This window comes from Eptesicus fuscus, chromosome 1 (assembly GCF_027574615.1).
Source record: "Eptesicus fuscus isolate TK198812 chromosome 1, DD_ASM_mEF_20220401, whole genome shotgun sequence".
Taxonomy (NCBI): Eukaryota; Metazoa; Chordata; class Mammalia; order Chiroptera; family Vespertilionidae; genus Eptesicus; species Eptesicus fuscus.
In genome coordinates this window covers 35,812,043-35,826,758 of record NC_072473.1, presented here as the reverse complement: position 1 = coordinate 35,826,758, position 14,716 = coordinate 35,812,043, and the positions used below count along the sequence as shown (strand labels likewise).

Sequence of the window (14,716 nt, the reverse complement as noted above, 5' to 3'; positions counted from 1 at the left end):
GTTATCTCTGATAAGGGTTTAATCTCCAACATTTATAGGGAACTCATACAACTTAACAAAAGGAAGATAAACAACCCAATCAAAAAATGGGCAATCGACCTAAATAGTTACTTTTTGAAAGAAGACAGAAGGAAGGACATGAGGCATATGAAAACATGTTCAAAGTCACTAATTATCAGAGAGAAGCAAATCAAAATGGCAATGTGGTACCATCTCACACCTGTCTGAATGGCTATCATCAACAAATCAACAAACGACAAGTGCTGGTGAGGATGCGGAGAAAAAGGAACCCTCGTGCACTGCTGGTGGGAATGCAGACTGGTGCAGCCACTGTGGAGAACAGTATGGAGTTTCCTTAAAAAACTAAAAATGGAACTCCCATTTGACCCAGTGATCCCCCTTCTAGGAATATATCCCAAGAAACTAGAAACACCAATCAAAAAGGATATATACACTCCTATGTTCATAGTAGCACAATTCACCATAAGTAATATTTGGAAACAGCCTAAGTGCCCAACAGCAGATGAGTGAATTAAAAAACTGTGTTACATCTACACAATGGAATACTACGCTGCGGTAAAAAAGAAGGAATTCTTACTATTTGCAACAGCATGGATGGAACTGGAGAGCATTATGCTAAGTGAAATAAGCCAGTCAGAGAAAGATAAACAGCACATGATCTCACTCATTTATGGAGTATAATGAACAACATAAACTGATGAACAAAAACAGATCTTGATTCAGAGAAGCATTGATCAGATGCTCAAACCTCAGAGGGAAGGTAAGGGAGGGTGAGGGTATGGGGGAGAGATCAACCAAAGGACTTGTATACATGCATATAAGCCTAACCTATGGACACAGACAACAGGGGGGTGAGGGCATGAGTGGGGAGGTGGGGGGGAGTCAATGGGGGGATGAAGACACATATGTAATACCTTAATCAATAAAGAAATTTTTTAAAAAAGATTTCTCCTTTAAGAAAAAAGGCAAGGAATTTAAAAATTCAGATTCTTTTAGCATGAAAAAGTTCTAACAAAACAATTCTTCAAGTGTATAACTAAACATAGTGCACTAAACTAAACTTAAAAATCATTTGAATGTTTTTTTTCATTGCTGATACTGTATAGGTGTCATTCTTTGTAGACCATCATTATTTACTCTTGCATTTAGCAATGATGAAGATAATAATAATCACCTACTGTACAAAAACAGTTAAAAATAAAACATGGTAATCCACAAAATGTCCTTAGAGAAATATAGGGATACAATTTATATTAAGTAGTTACATTTTTTAACCTATTGTCAGTCAATTTTTAGTCCAGGGAAGATTATCACCTTTACAGGATCAGACATTTGAGAGGGTACACGAATACCTGTACATAATTTCTGAGTTTTAAGGCATAGAAAATATGTATCATATGAATATTAGATAAAAGTAGTGATACAGATATTCGGCAGGACACAAGGGAGTTAAATTCTGGAGAAGTCAGGAAAGGTTTCAGGTAAGGCATGAATCTTAAAAGGAAAACAAAACTTAAAGAAGAAGAAACAGGAGAGAGAGGGAAAAAAGAGGTAAGGAGAGTGGAAGGGAGATGATGAATGTAGGAGGGAAAGAGAAGTGAAGTGGAGGTAAATGATATTTCTGGGTAAGAATGGTGTGAGGTAAAGTATAAAGAAGCAATGGATGATAAAATATATGTGGGATATAATAAGAACAATGATTAAATCAATTAGATGGATTTAAGAACTTATATGGGAATTAGAGTTCCGTGCATGTAAATTCATGCACTGGAGGGGAGTTCCCTCAGCCTGGCCTACCCTCTCTCACAGTCCGGCAGCCCTCAGGGGCAGGAGGCGACCCAGCAATCAGGAGAAGGCAATGCCCCATCACACCTCTGCTGCTGCCACTGCCGGCAGCGTAAGCCTCAGCCGGCCCCGGTTACCTGAGCCTCGGGCGGCCCTGGGCGGCTGGGCAGCCACCATCTGAGGCTTGCCTGTGCCTCACGCCGGCCCTGGGCTGCTGGGCAGCTGCCATCTAAGGCTTGCCTGCGTCTCGGGCTGGCCCTGGGCGGCTGTGGGACTCTGGAGGCTTGCCACGTACCTGCTGCTCTGGCAGAGCTGAGGGGACTGGGCGCCGCCATCTTGTGTCTGTGGGTGCCGCCATTTTTGAGGGCGTGGCAATCAATTAGCATATTCCCTCCTTATTGGCTGTAGGCGCCGCCATCTTTGAGGGTGTGGCAGTCAATTAGCATATTCCCTCCTCATTGGCTGTGGGTGCCGCCATCTTTGCGACAGCATGAGGGTCAATTAGTATATTCCAGGTATCCTCAAACTATGACCCGCGGGCCACATGCGGGTATTTTTGCTGTTTTGTTTTTTTACTTCAAAATAAGATATGTGCAGTGTGCATAGGAATTTGTTCATAGTTTTTTTTAAACTATAGTCCAGCCCTCCAACGGTCTGAGGGACAGTAAACTGCCCCACTGTTTAAAAAGTTTGAGGACCCTTGGTATATTCCCTCTTTACTAGATAGGATAGGAGATGAATTAAGAATGTAGGTCTAAGTACAGTTGTAGAGAGTTATGAATGCCAGGCTAAGACACTGAACTCTTATTTTATAGACCAAGAAGTAACACTAAAATTTTCTGAGAACAGCAATGCTGATCTGGCAGAAATGGACAGGATGTATTTAGAAGGGAGAAGAAAACCGATGGTCAAAGGTCAAATAATGAAATCCTGACTAAGGCAGGGGAAAACAGAAATGGAAAAAGAGAAATACACAAAAAGAAATAATTCAGAAAGAAAGCACGGATAGCCTATGATGACTACTTGAATAGGAGTTTAGAAGAGATGGGATAAGGATGTCAGCAGAGATAAACAAAGGCTTTCAGCCTAAGTGACTGGTCAGAAATAAAGTACAGAAATAAGGAGTTGAAGTAGCTAATTCTGAGTGAATGGAGACAAAATATATCAAACAACTGTTTACAAAGGTAGTTACCTGTCTCCATTGTTACAGAATTGAACAGCAACAACTTTGTCCTAAGACATAAAAAAACCAAATTTCTATTAGAACTAATTTATTTATAACATGAATAAAACAATCTTCCCTTCAAATTCACAATCAAAAGCATCATGGAGTAGATTTTTTAATGCTATAATTTTCTTAAAGAACTCAAATTTTATTTAAAAGGCTGAAACAATGCATTAACTACGGAGTAGTAATTTGAGACAAACCAGACATATGCAAACATGTTTCTAAACAATAATCTCAAGAGACAGATAGTTCTGACAAGGTATTAAGTTTATTATGCCCCCCATAATAAAACAGCACACTAATTGAAAATACCACCTTAAAATAACTAATATAATAGTAGTTGAATGAAATTTCCCACTTAACTCTTTCTTAAGTTTCAGAAAACATATCAGTCATTTCCTGTTTCTCACACAGTTTATTTAATTATTTTACAATGGAGTAGTCGCCTGACAGTCTTTAAGTCTTTAGGTATTATAGTTTAGATATTGCTATTTGAATCTTCTTTGAATATAATGTGTATTGAGATGAGATTAAAGTATAAACCAAACCATTTGTTTTCTGTCTCTTTATTTCTTGATGATAAAGCTAAAATGTACCCTCAAATATTGTACATATTTTCAAAAAACATTCATTTGAACTTAATTGTTAAAAAGTTCAGATAGTAAATACCTTTGTATTTCATTATTTTTTATTTTTAAAAATTATTAAATTGTTATTCTATGTTCAGAGGTATCTGTGATTCACACTGTTCCATGACTTCACTGTAGTATTTATCTAACAGATTCTGGATTATCACTACCAGCTGCAATAATTAATCTTAGATGTTTTGAAAAGACATCTTTTTTTCCAATGACTAACAGCCACCACTAATTTCAACAGGGAATGTTTTACGTTTTCTAACTTTTTTTCTGAGCTGGGTCCCTGCAAAAATAATTTTTCTTCTTCTCTCCCCCTCACCCCGATTCATTTACTACCTCCTTCTAGCATTTGGAAAACAATCAAGAAGCTAAAATCACTAAAAAGTGTTTTCTTTTCTAAGTAATATTTAATGTCTTTTAGTAAGTATGTAGACATTAAAGTAACAAACAGCTTATAGTTAATAAAATACAACAGGTGAAATGAGGGTTTTCATAAATTATCACTGCAATATATATTTTTTCTTTTTTCTTATAGTCAAATAGAAATTATATTAAATATTATAACCATACTAAATCCAAATTTTCACATTGATCTTCATTACTGAAGGGACATCTTACCATATAGATTTAAGTACCAATCTATATTAAATTAGAGTACAGACCAGAAAAGAAATAAAACCAACTTTCTAGGGTTGCTAAAAAAGAAAGCAACATAGTTTTTCATTGTTTTCTTACCGTATGTGACTCTAACTCAGCAATTTTCTCAGGAATCTCAGAACCCAAATAATATATTCTGATCACATGGTCAGTACTACCTGTTGTAATGAACATACCACCTGGAAGATTAAAAAACAAACATTGTACCAAAGAACTTAAAAAACCCTCTGATTGCTTTCTTAGTTATATGCTAAATTACATTAATGAAATGGCTTCAAGAAACATAAGGTTATCTCCTAATGGTTACAGATATAGTAACGTTTCAGAGAAAAATAAGTAAAATTCAAAAAACAGAGAAATATTTAAAATACAACTATACTATTAACCCAATAAAAAATCTACCAACTTGCCCAGCCGGTGTGGCTCAGCAGTTGAGCATCGACCTATGAACCAGGAGGTCACGGTTCGATTCCTGCTCATGGCACATGCATGGGTTGCAAGCTCAAACCCCACTACACGGTGTGCAGGAGGCAGCCTATCAATTATTCTGATCATTGATGTTTCTATCTCTCTCTCCCTCTCCCTTCCTCTCTCTGAAATCAATAAGAACATATATATTTTAAATATAGGGGGAGAGAGAGATAGAAACATCAATAATGAGAGAGAATCATTGATCAGTTGCCTCCTAGTAGGGATAGAGCCCGAAACCTGGGCATATGCACTTGACCAGAATCAAACTAGGAACCGTTCTTTCAGTCCCTAGGGCAATGCTCTATCCACTGAACCAAACCAGCTAGGGCAGAACATATTTTTTAAAATCCACCAACTTTACACTAAATAAAGGACTTTGGATCATAAACATAAAAGGTCACAGCCTCAAGGAATTTTTTATATTTAACGTAAACATAAAATTATTCATTAAATAATCTATAGTATCTACAATTCTCTTTATAGTATAGTGGCCACAGTGGTGTCGAGTGCAAAAACTCAAACAATTTTCAGATGATGAAAAAATTCTGGAGATAGATGATGGTGGTCATGTATACAATATAATGTGAGTATACTTAATGCCATAGAACTGTACAATGGTTATTAAATTGGTAATTTTTACATTATATTTTATCACAATGAGAAAAAGGTTAACTAGCTTACAATTCTTGGCAGTAGATAAGCACTGTCTATAGATGTAAAAGTGTTTTTTATATGGAGCTACAGTATATGTTTTCTGAAAAGTCTGGGCAGGATTTTAGTGTGGAATTGGGGGTAGAAAGGGTTTGTTTTTCCCAACTAAGTTCTGCATTATATAAAAACATATCACTTACAAATAAGAAAAAAAAAAACTCCAAAGGTATCACATGTTAAGAGTCCATAAGGGTCCACCTATTAAAAAATATGGTTCATATTTTGGCGTGATTATATTAACACTCAAACTCATGCATTTTTTCTAAACAAAATTGAAAAATATATCTTTCATAACTGAATCATTTAATATTTTGGGTACTTAAAACATTCAATTTTCATACCAGAACTGAAAGATGAACAAGATATCTGAACTCCAGGTCTGGATCTCTCAGTAAATTTAACTGGGCGATCTCTAAGAGAAAAGAAAGATTTTTTTTTTCATCATGTTCATTTAATGTGCAAGAATCTTAGCACATTGGATACTGACAGATTTAGCATTAATATTATTGAAACCACAAAATAGAAGTAGTCGATAAGTACTAGTCTACTCATTCAGGTTAAAAATGCATTTAACCTTATAAATACACTTTATGATTCCAGTATTACTATTATAGCTTTACAAATATATTACCATATTACTTACTATTACCATTACAATTTCAAACTCTTCTTACCAGAATAAGAAATGAAATAGTCATTACCAAAGTTTTATGTATAAATTAGTCTCCTCAACATTTAATTCATAAAAATTTTATTCTAAAATCTCTAACATCCACCTGAAGTAAGTATGAATGTGTATACACACACATGCATGCATATATTTATATACTTAAATGCATGGACTACTAAGAATCTTTCAAGGTAATAAAGAAAAATGAAAGCACTTGACTTTTTACCAAATTTGTAACCCAAATGTAAACTTACCTAAATTTCATTGTTTTTACATGCCATTGCCAGAAACATATTGTTCCATCAGCACCAGTAGAAGTGAGGTATCTAGTTGTGCCTTTAGTTGATGGACAAAACTAAAAAAACAAATTCTAATTCAATTAAAAAGCTTTCATGTTCAAACTTTCTTTTAAACACAGTATGTTCTAAAATTATAACCACTTTAACAAGTTACTTTAAATAATTTCACAAGAATTTCAGTTTCAATAAATTATTTAAATATCATACATGAATGAATACCTTATAAAAATGAAAAAAAAAAACTGAAGAAAAAATCAGTCATTGAATTTAGGATAAATAATTTTAGATCTAAAAATAATTATTTTTAAATTATTCAACATCACTAAGTTTATCACTTCAATACTTTTTTTAAATTCTCACCCAAAGATATATTTTTTGTTAAACTGATTTTAGAGAAGGGGGAAAGAGAGGGAGAGAGGGGGAGGGAGAGGGAGAGGGAGGAGTGGGAGAGAGAAAGACAAGGTGTGTGTGTTGGGGGAAGAGAGAGAGAGAGAGAAACATTGATGTGAGAGAGAAACACTGATCAGTTGCCTCCCACCCATTCCTCAACCTGGAATTGAAACTACAACCTTGGTATGTGCCCTGACAAGGAATCGAAACAGCAACCTTATGGTATATGGGATGATGCTCCAACAAACTGAGCCACCCAGTCAGGGCTACTTCAATACTTTCATTGGAGAAAAAATAACTCAAAGTCATTACTAGTTAAACTATTACAAATCTGCTAAATATACGCTTATAGAGAAATAATTATGAAACTTTTAGTTCCATATGAATAGGGCATCAGAAGTAAATCTATAATCAATGATTAGGTAGCTAACATCCAAGTATTTGAGTTTTAATAGTTTGTTTAAACATTTACTTCAATGAAGTACAATGTCAATTTAGTCCTTTTTAAATTTAAATCATTTCAATTTATTTTTATGGATAATGTAAACTAGATGAAATTTGTGTTCATATCACTGTGGGGAAAATAGATTAAACAATATATTTAAGTTGCCTATTTAAAGTATGACTTCTACCCTAGGCGGACCATTTATCATGTAGAATTCTCAAGCTCTAATTCTCAGTATTTTACATGTCCTCAAAAAAAAAATCACAAAGAGAAGAGCCACTGGTTTCATGATGCCTGGAACACAGGAAAAAAGTTATAAATCAAACCACAGTCTCTAGAATGCCTGTGAGTTTTTAAAATCCCAAACAGAGATATACACCTTTCACTGAAATGACGACTAAGGATCAAGATGCATAGAGTTTAAATAAATCCTGAATTCAAATAAAAAGAAAATGATCATTATATATATTAGAAATCATTTCTTTAATTTTCTTTTTTGGAAGCATAGAACTTCAAATGACTAGAGTTTAAACCAAATAAAAATTATCAATTAATATTATCCATTAACAGTTGATGCACCGTAAACAAAACCAATACTGAAGTAGCATGTTTATATCTTCACTTCCGAGATAGAGAAGCTTCTATTACAAAGCTTAATCCATAGTGTTTAACAGGAGTCTACAAATTACAGCCCACACACCAAATCAAAATTGATGTCTATTTCTGTAAATAAAGTTTTATTGGAATACATCAACTTACAGTATCTATGGCTGTTTTTGCACCCCAACAACAGTTTAGTTGCAACAGAGATAATATGCCCTGCAAAGCCTAAAATATTTATTAACTGCCAATAAATTTGCTGATCTCTGATATATAGGAAAGAAACAATTAAGTATGAAATAGTATAATTTTATTAAGTTTCAAATTTTAGTATAATTTGATTAAAACTAAATTTTATTTAGTTTTTTTAAACTAAAAACTTTATTATTCCCATTATATTTAAACTGCTTCATCAAACACAAAGGGTAATATAGCCCATCAATGTACCTTAACTGGATTGTTTTTAAATGAGAAATCATGTTAGAGATTATACAAATAAAACACTTATATGTGTGTTTCTGAATACAAATACATAGTAATAGATGAAAATTTAGGAAATATAGAAAAACAGAATAAAAGCTAATTATAATCCCATCACCTAGAAACAACCATTTTAGGTATTTAAATTTTTTAGAAAAAGAAACTGGAAAGATAATACAGCATAATGTTAATAGAGACAATTAGAAAAGAATAAATAAAGCATATAGAATGCATGCTAAATGTTGATCATTAGTATGGACAAAAATGAAACTATGGGAGATACACAATGTTGGTGGGGGGATGACAATTTAAAATTTCAGAGTAGTAAGGTGGTCAGAGAAGATCTCCCTGACAAAGTGACATTTGCACAAAGAGCTTACATATTGAAGGAACAAGCCATGTGAATATTGATTCAAGACTATTCCAGAGCCATGAAAGAGTAAAAGCAAAGGCAGGAGTGTAGCTAGAGAAGTCTAAAAAGCAGAGAGGAGCCCTAGCTGGTTTGGCTCAGTGGATAAAGCATCGGCCTAAGGACAAAGGGTCCCAGGTTTGATTCCGGTCAAGGGTACATACCTTGGGTGCAGTCTCCTCTCTGGCACAGGCCTTGGTCCGGGCATGTGCAGGGGGCAGCCAAATCAATATGAACACATCGATATTTCTCTGTCTTTCTCTCCCTCTTCTACTCTCTCTAAAAATCAATGGAAAAATATCCTCAGGTGAGGAAAAAAAAAAAGCAGAGAGGGTAGCAGATAAAGCAGAATGAGAAGAGGAAACAAGCAGAAAGAGGTGAAGTAGGTCAAACAGCAAGGAGCTGAGAATGTAAGTAAGGTGTTGTGGGTCACTATAAAGACTTCGGCTTTGCCCAGCTGGCATGGCTAAGTGATTGAACATCAACCTATGAACCAGAAGGTCTCGGTTCGATTCCGGGTCAGGGCACATGCCCAGGTTTCAGGCTTGATCCCCAGTAGAGGGCCTGTAGGAGGCAGGCAGGAGATCAGTGATACACTCTCATCATTGATGTTTCTCTCTCTCTCTCTTCCTCTCTCTTTTTCTCCCTCCCTCTCTCTCTCTCTCCCCCCCCTACTCTGAAATCAATCATACACACACACACACACACACACACATACACACACACACACACACACACTTTGGCTTTGTTCTTCTGGTCAAGATGGCGGCATAGTTAAATGCGATACTCGCATTCTCACACAACCACATCAAAATTAATTACAAGTAAACTACAGAACAACTATCATTCAGAACTGCCAGAAATCTATCTGAAAGGAAGTCCTACAACTAAAGACATAAAGAAGAAGCCATATCTAAACTGGTAGGAGGGGTAGACATGAAGATAGGGATGGTCCCACACCATATGTGGCAGATAAAAATCAAGAGGGATGTCTTGGCTGCAGAGGTCTCCCTGAGGAGGGATTCCAGCCACACACCAGGTACTCCAGTTCAGAGTTCCATTGCCAGGGAGAGAAATCCCCATAACTTCTAGCTGAAAAATTAACTCATAGACCAGTGATGGGCAACCTTTTGAGCTTGGTGTGTCAAACTTCACCAAAAAACTGAGCATAACTCAGGTAGTGTGTCACTTTGAGGAAAAAACATTATTTCGCAAATGGTTCATCCTTGGCATGCGGCCGCCTCAGCAGCCGCGTGTCATCAGAAATGGCTACGTGTGTCAGTGCTGACACACGTGTCATAGGTTCGCCATCACTGTACATAGACAAAGACAACAGTACTGTGCTTACCAGAGGGAAAGGGGAGTGGGGGAGGTAGAAGAGGGTAAAGGGGGGATAAATGGTGATGAAAAGGAACTGGACTTAGGGTGGTGAACGCACAATACAATATACAGATGATGTATTATAGACTTGTATACCTGAAACCTGTAATTTAATTAACCAACTAGAGGCCCAATGCACGAAATTTGTGCAAGGGACTCAGCCCTCACAGCCCCAGCCAGCCCTTGCAAGCCCTGGCTTTGTCTGGAAGGTCATCCAGAAGGTCGTCCGGACGGTCACTTCTGTCTAATTAGCATATTAGCTCTTTATTATATAGTATAACAACCCATTAATTCAATGAAAATAAAAAAATAAGTTAAAACAAACAATAAAACCATAAGGATTGTGGCTGAATGCAATGGAAGGCTGCTGGGGGCACAAGCAGCAGCTTGAAAAGGCACCAGGGACATACAAGGAGGAACTAAAATGTCTGGCATCAGGACCAGAGCTACGGAAGGGGGACAGCTTTCTCCCTGGCATTTTTCTCCCAGACAGAAGTGCTGGCAGAGGCCATTGTTCCTTTTCTGAGCCCCCCACAGAGCCTGCAGATGGGCACCATTTCTGAGTCTCCATCAACCTGGCTATCACTATTTGTTCCACCCTGGTGATTCCCTGATATCCCGCCCCACCTAACTTGTGGGCCCACCCAAGATGTTTCCAGTTTTTTATAAGAATGGACTGTCTTGGTTCAAGATTCAGACTTTCCAAAATTCTCTCAAACAAGTAGCATTTGGCCTTGGCATGCCCCATACCTCTCCCTATATAACCCCAGACCCTCCACAAGCAAAAGCCAGCCTTAGTTCGCAGATTGGCCTCACCTGGGTACCAACAAGCCCAGCACAGTAGCAGCCATCTATAGCTCATGTTGAGAAGCTCTGAATAGAGCAAAGTTGGCAGCTGACCTCGGCCTGTACCTGCCAGGATCCCGAGAGCCAGTGTACCAAGATAGACAGTTTCAGAGCACGTCGAAGCACCACCCGACCTCCTCCATAAGAGACAACCTCAAGAAGCAGACTTAGTGGGCACGAGAACACTCCTGATATAAGTCCTACTCCATGGGGTGGGACCCTGGACAATTTATCCTTCAAGTTGGTTGTGGCCAGCCCTTGTAGCCAATCGCCCTCATGGTAGATCCCTCCAATTGACATGCCAACAGCAATCAAGGCTCAACTACAACAGGAGGGTATACACAGCCCACACAGCAAGGGTGGTGGGGGGAGTTGTACCTGGAGTGCCCAGCTCAGGTGAATGGGGAGGCTGTGCCACTATATCCTATAAGACCTACTATATAAAGCCCCTTTACCAAGCTGGGGAGACATAGCAGCTCTACCTAATATATGGAAACAAACACAGGAAGGCTGCCAAAATGAGGAGGTAAAGAAACATGTCCCAAATAAAAGAACAGAACAAAACTCTGGAAAAAGAACAAGACAAGCAATCTACTAGATGCAGAGTTCAAAACACTGGTTTAAGGATGCTCAATGAACTTAGTAGAAGAGTGGATGAACTTAATGAGAATTTCAACAGCATAAAAATAGGGCATGGAAACCATAAAAAAGAACCAGCCAGAAATAAAGGATAAACTAATTGTAATGAAGAAAAATTGACAGGGAATCAACAGTAGAGAAGATGAAGCTAAGGATCAAATTGGCAATTTGGAATATAAGAAAGCAAAAAACAATCAGAGCAGAAAAAAATGCAATTAGCCCAGCTGGCATGGCTCAATGGTTGAGCATCAACCTATGAACCAGGTCACAGTTTGATTCCCCATCAGAGCACATGCCCAGGTTGCTGGCTTGATCCCCAATAGGGGCGTGCAGGAGGCAGCCGATCAATGATTCTGTCAGAGGCCATTTAAAAATAAATTAAAGAAAAATGAATTTTAAAAAATGAGGATAGTATAAGGAGCCTCTGGTACAACCTCAGGCATACCAACATTCACATTATGAGGCTTCCTGAAGAAGAAAGAAAGCAATGAAATGAAAACCTATTTGAAAGAATAATGACAGAAAACTTCCCTAACCTATTGAAGCAAATAGACATACAAGTCCAGGAAGCTCAGAGAGTCCCAAACAAGATAAACCCAAAAAGGCCCACACCAAGACACATCATAATTAAAATGCAAAAGTTTATAGACAGGGAGAGAATCTTAGACACAGCACAAGAAAAGATTGGTAAGAGATATTCAAAGCAGTGAAAAGCAAAGACCTACAACCAAATTATTCTACTCAACAAAGCTATCATTTTAGAATTGAAGGACATATTAAGAGCTCCCCAGGTAAGAAATAGCTAAAGAAGCTCATCACTACCAAACAAGTATTACATGAAATGTTAAAGGGTCTTTGTTTAAGAGGAAAATAAAAAGATCAAAAAGATGAACAACAGCCCTAGCCAATAATAGCCCTAGCCAGTTTGGCTCGGTGGATAAGAATATTGGCCCTCAGACTAAAGGGTCCCAGGTTCCAGACAAGGGCATGTACCTCGGTTTCAGGCTTGATCCCTGGCCCCAGTTGGGGTGTATACAGGAGGAAACCAATTGATGTGTCTCTCTCACATTGATGTTTCTCTCTCTGTGTCCTCCCCCCCCTCCTTTTCACTCTCTCTAAAAAGCAATGGAATAAATATCCTCAGGTGAGGGTTTTTTTTAAAAGCATTTAAAAAATATGAACAATAAAATGGCAGTAAATACATATCTATCTACTAGAGGCCCAGTGCATGAAATTCAGCCTGCATTCTCTCATAATCTGGGACCCCTTGGGGGATGTCAGGCCTAAACTGGCAGTTGGACATCACTCTCACAATGTGGGATGTTGCATGCACCAGTAGCCATACTTTTCATACAGGTGAAAGGCACCTTGTGGTTGTATGGGCAGCTACATTTTTTTGCCCTGATTATAAAAAGTAGTACATAACATGATCCTTCTGAGGCAGTAGTATCATTTTCCCCATCCTATGGGTGAAAAACTGAAGCAGAGAGAAGTTAAGTAATTGGCTTTGTCACACAGTTGTTAGTGTCAGAATCAGGGCTGACCACAAAATGTGCAAGCCAGAGTCCATGCATGTCATCACTGCATCATCCTGTTTTTTTCAGTGTTAGAGTAGCGTTGCCAGGTTTTAATTTTTAAATCTAAGAGATTGTTCCCAATATATAGGGAAGGGTCCCTAGGCCTGGCCAGCGATCAGGGCCAATCTGTGGGGGCAACCGGCAGGCGGGGTGATCAGGGGGCCCCTGTTGGCACCCGCCTTGGCTGGCGGTCTGGCGCCACCCACTGTCTGCCCCCCACACACACACTGTTCACCTCCCTCTGCAGGGCGGCTGGCAGGCAGGGTGATTGGGGGGCCCCCACTGGCACCCATCTTGGCTGGTGGCCTGGTGCTGCCTGGTGCTGGCCAGCCCTGCCTCCCAATCGCCACCACCGGTCGCCTCCCTCTCGGGGGCAGCTCCTGCATTGAGCATCTGCCCCTGGTGGTCAGTGCGTGTCATAGCGATCGGTCGTTCTGCAGTTCGGTCTGTTTGCATATTAGGGTTTTATTATATAGGATAATTGCATCTAAAAAACAAAATAAACAAGCGGAACAGAAAGAGACTCATTGATACAGAGAACATTTTGACAGTTTCCAGATGGGAGGGGGTTGAAGGGATGGGTGAAAAAGGTGAAGGGATTAAGCAGAATAAATTGGTATTACAGAATAGTCAAGGGGATGTAAAGTACAGCATAAGGAATATAGTCAATAATATTTTAATAACTATGTATGGTGTCAGGTGAGTATGACATATATTGGCATAACTTGGTGAGTTATATAATGTCTAATCACTGGAGGGTATACCTAAAACTAATATAATATTGTATATAAACTATAATTGAAAAATGATTTTAAAAACAGACTTTCTTTGGCTTTAACTCTGAGTCTGGAAACTATTGAAGGTTCTGAGTAGCAGTTACATGATTTAACTTCCATTTTAAAATCACTTAGTCTGTTATACAGAGGCTAGATTGGGGTAAGAGAGAGGGAAGAGAAGAAGTAAGAAGATCAGTTAGAAGTCTATTTCAATCTCATCAGAGATCATTGAAATAGGGTAGCATGATGGAGGTCATGAGAATTTCTCAGATTCTAGACACATTCCGAGGGTAGAGCCAACATAATTTGCTAACAAGTTAGACATGGGATATAAGATAAAGAAAAGGTCTGGGATGACTACTCTGAGTAATTGGAAGGATTAAACTGCCATTTGTTTAGATGTGGAAAGCTTTGTGAGGATCAGATCTAAGGAAGGAAGACAGGAGTTCAATTTAAATATGTTGACTTTGAGATGTGTAGGAGACATTCATAAGTGAGTAGTTGAATATACAAGTATGGAGCTAAATGATAGATCCCAAGATGGAAATACAAATTTGAGAGTCATCAGCCTAAAGATGAAATTCATAGCCATGAAATTTGATGCAATCAAAAAGGAAAAAAATGTGATAGAGAAGAGGTCCCATGGATCTCTAGGGAACTCCCACATGTAAACAAAATGAGATAGAAACTAGCA

The 14,716-nt window shown here is 38.0% G+C and overlaps 1 protein-coding gene across 1 annotated transcript in view; it reads right to left on the bottom strand.

Annotated features, from left to right (window-relative positions):
* The window catches only part of BRWD3 (bromodomain and WD repeat domain containing 3), a 170,256-nt gene that overhangs the window by 87,567 nt on the left and 67,973 nt on the right, over window positions 1-14,716 (bottom strand). Inside the window, exons 9-12 of the mRNA XM_008155335.3 lie at window positions 6,436-6,536; window positions 5,853-5,923; window positions 4,408-4,508; window positions 2,999-3,039 (exon numbers count right to left, since the gene is read on the bottom strand). Coding sequence (XP_008153557.2) covers window positions 2,999-3,039; window positions 4,408-4,508; window positions 5,853-5,923; window positions 6,436-6,536 — 314 coding nt within the window. The remainder of the gene's footprint in view (window positions 1-2,998; window positions 3,040-4,407; window positions 4,509-5,852; window positions 5,924-6,435; window positions 6,537-14,716) is intronic.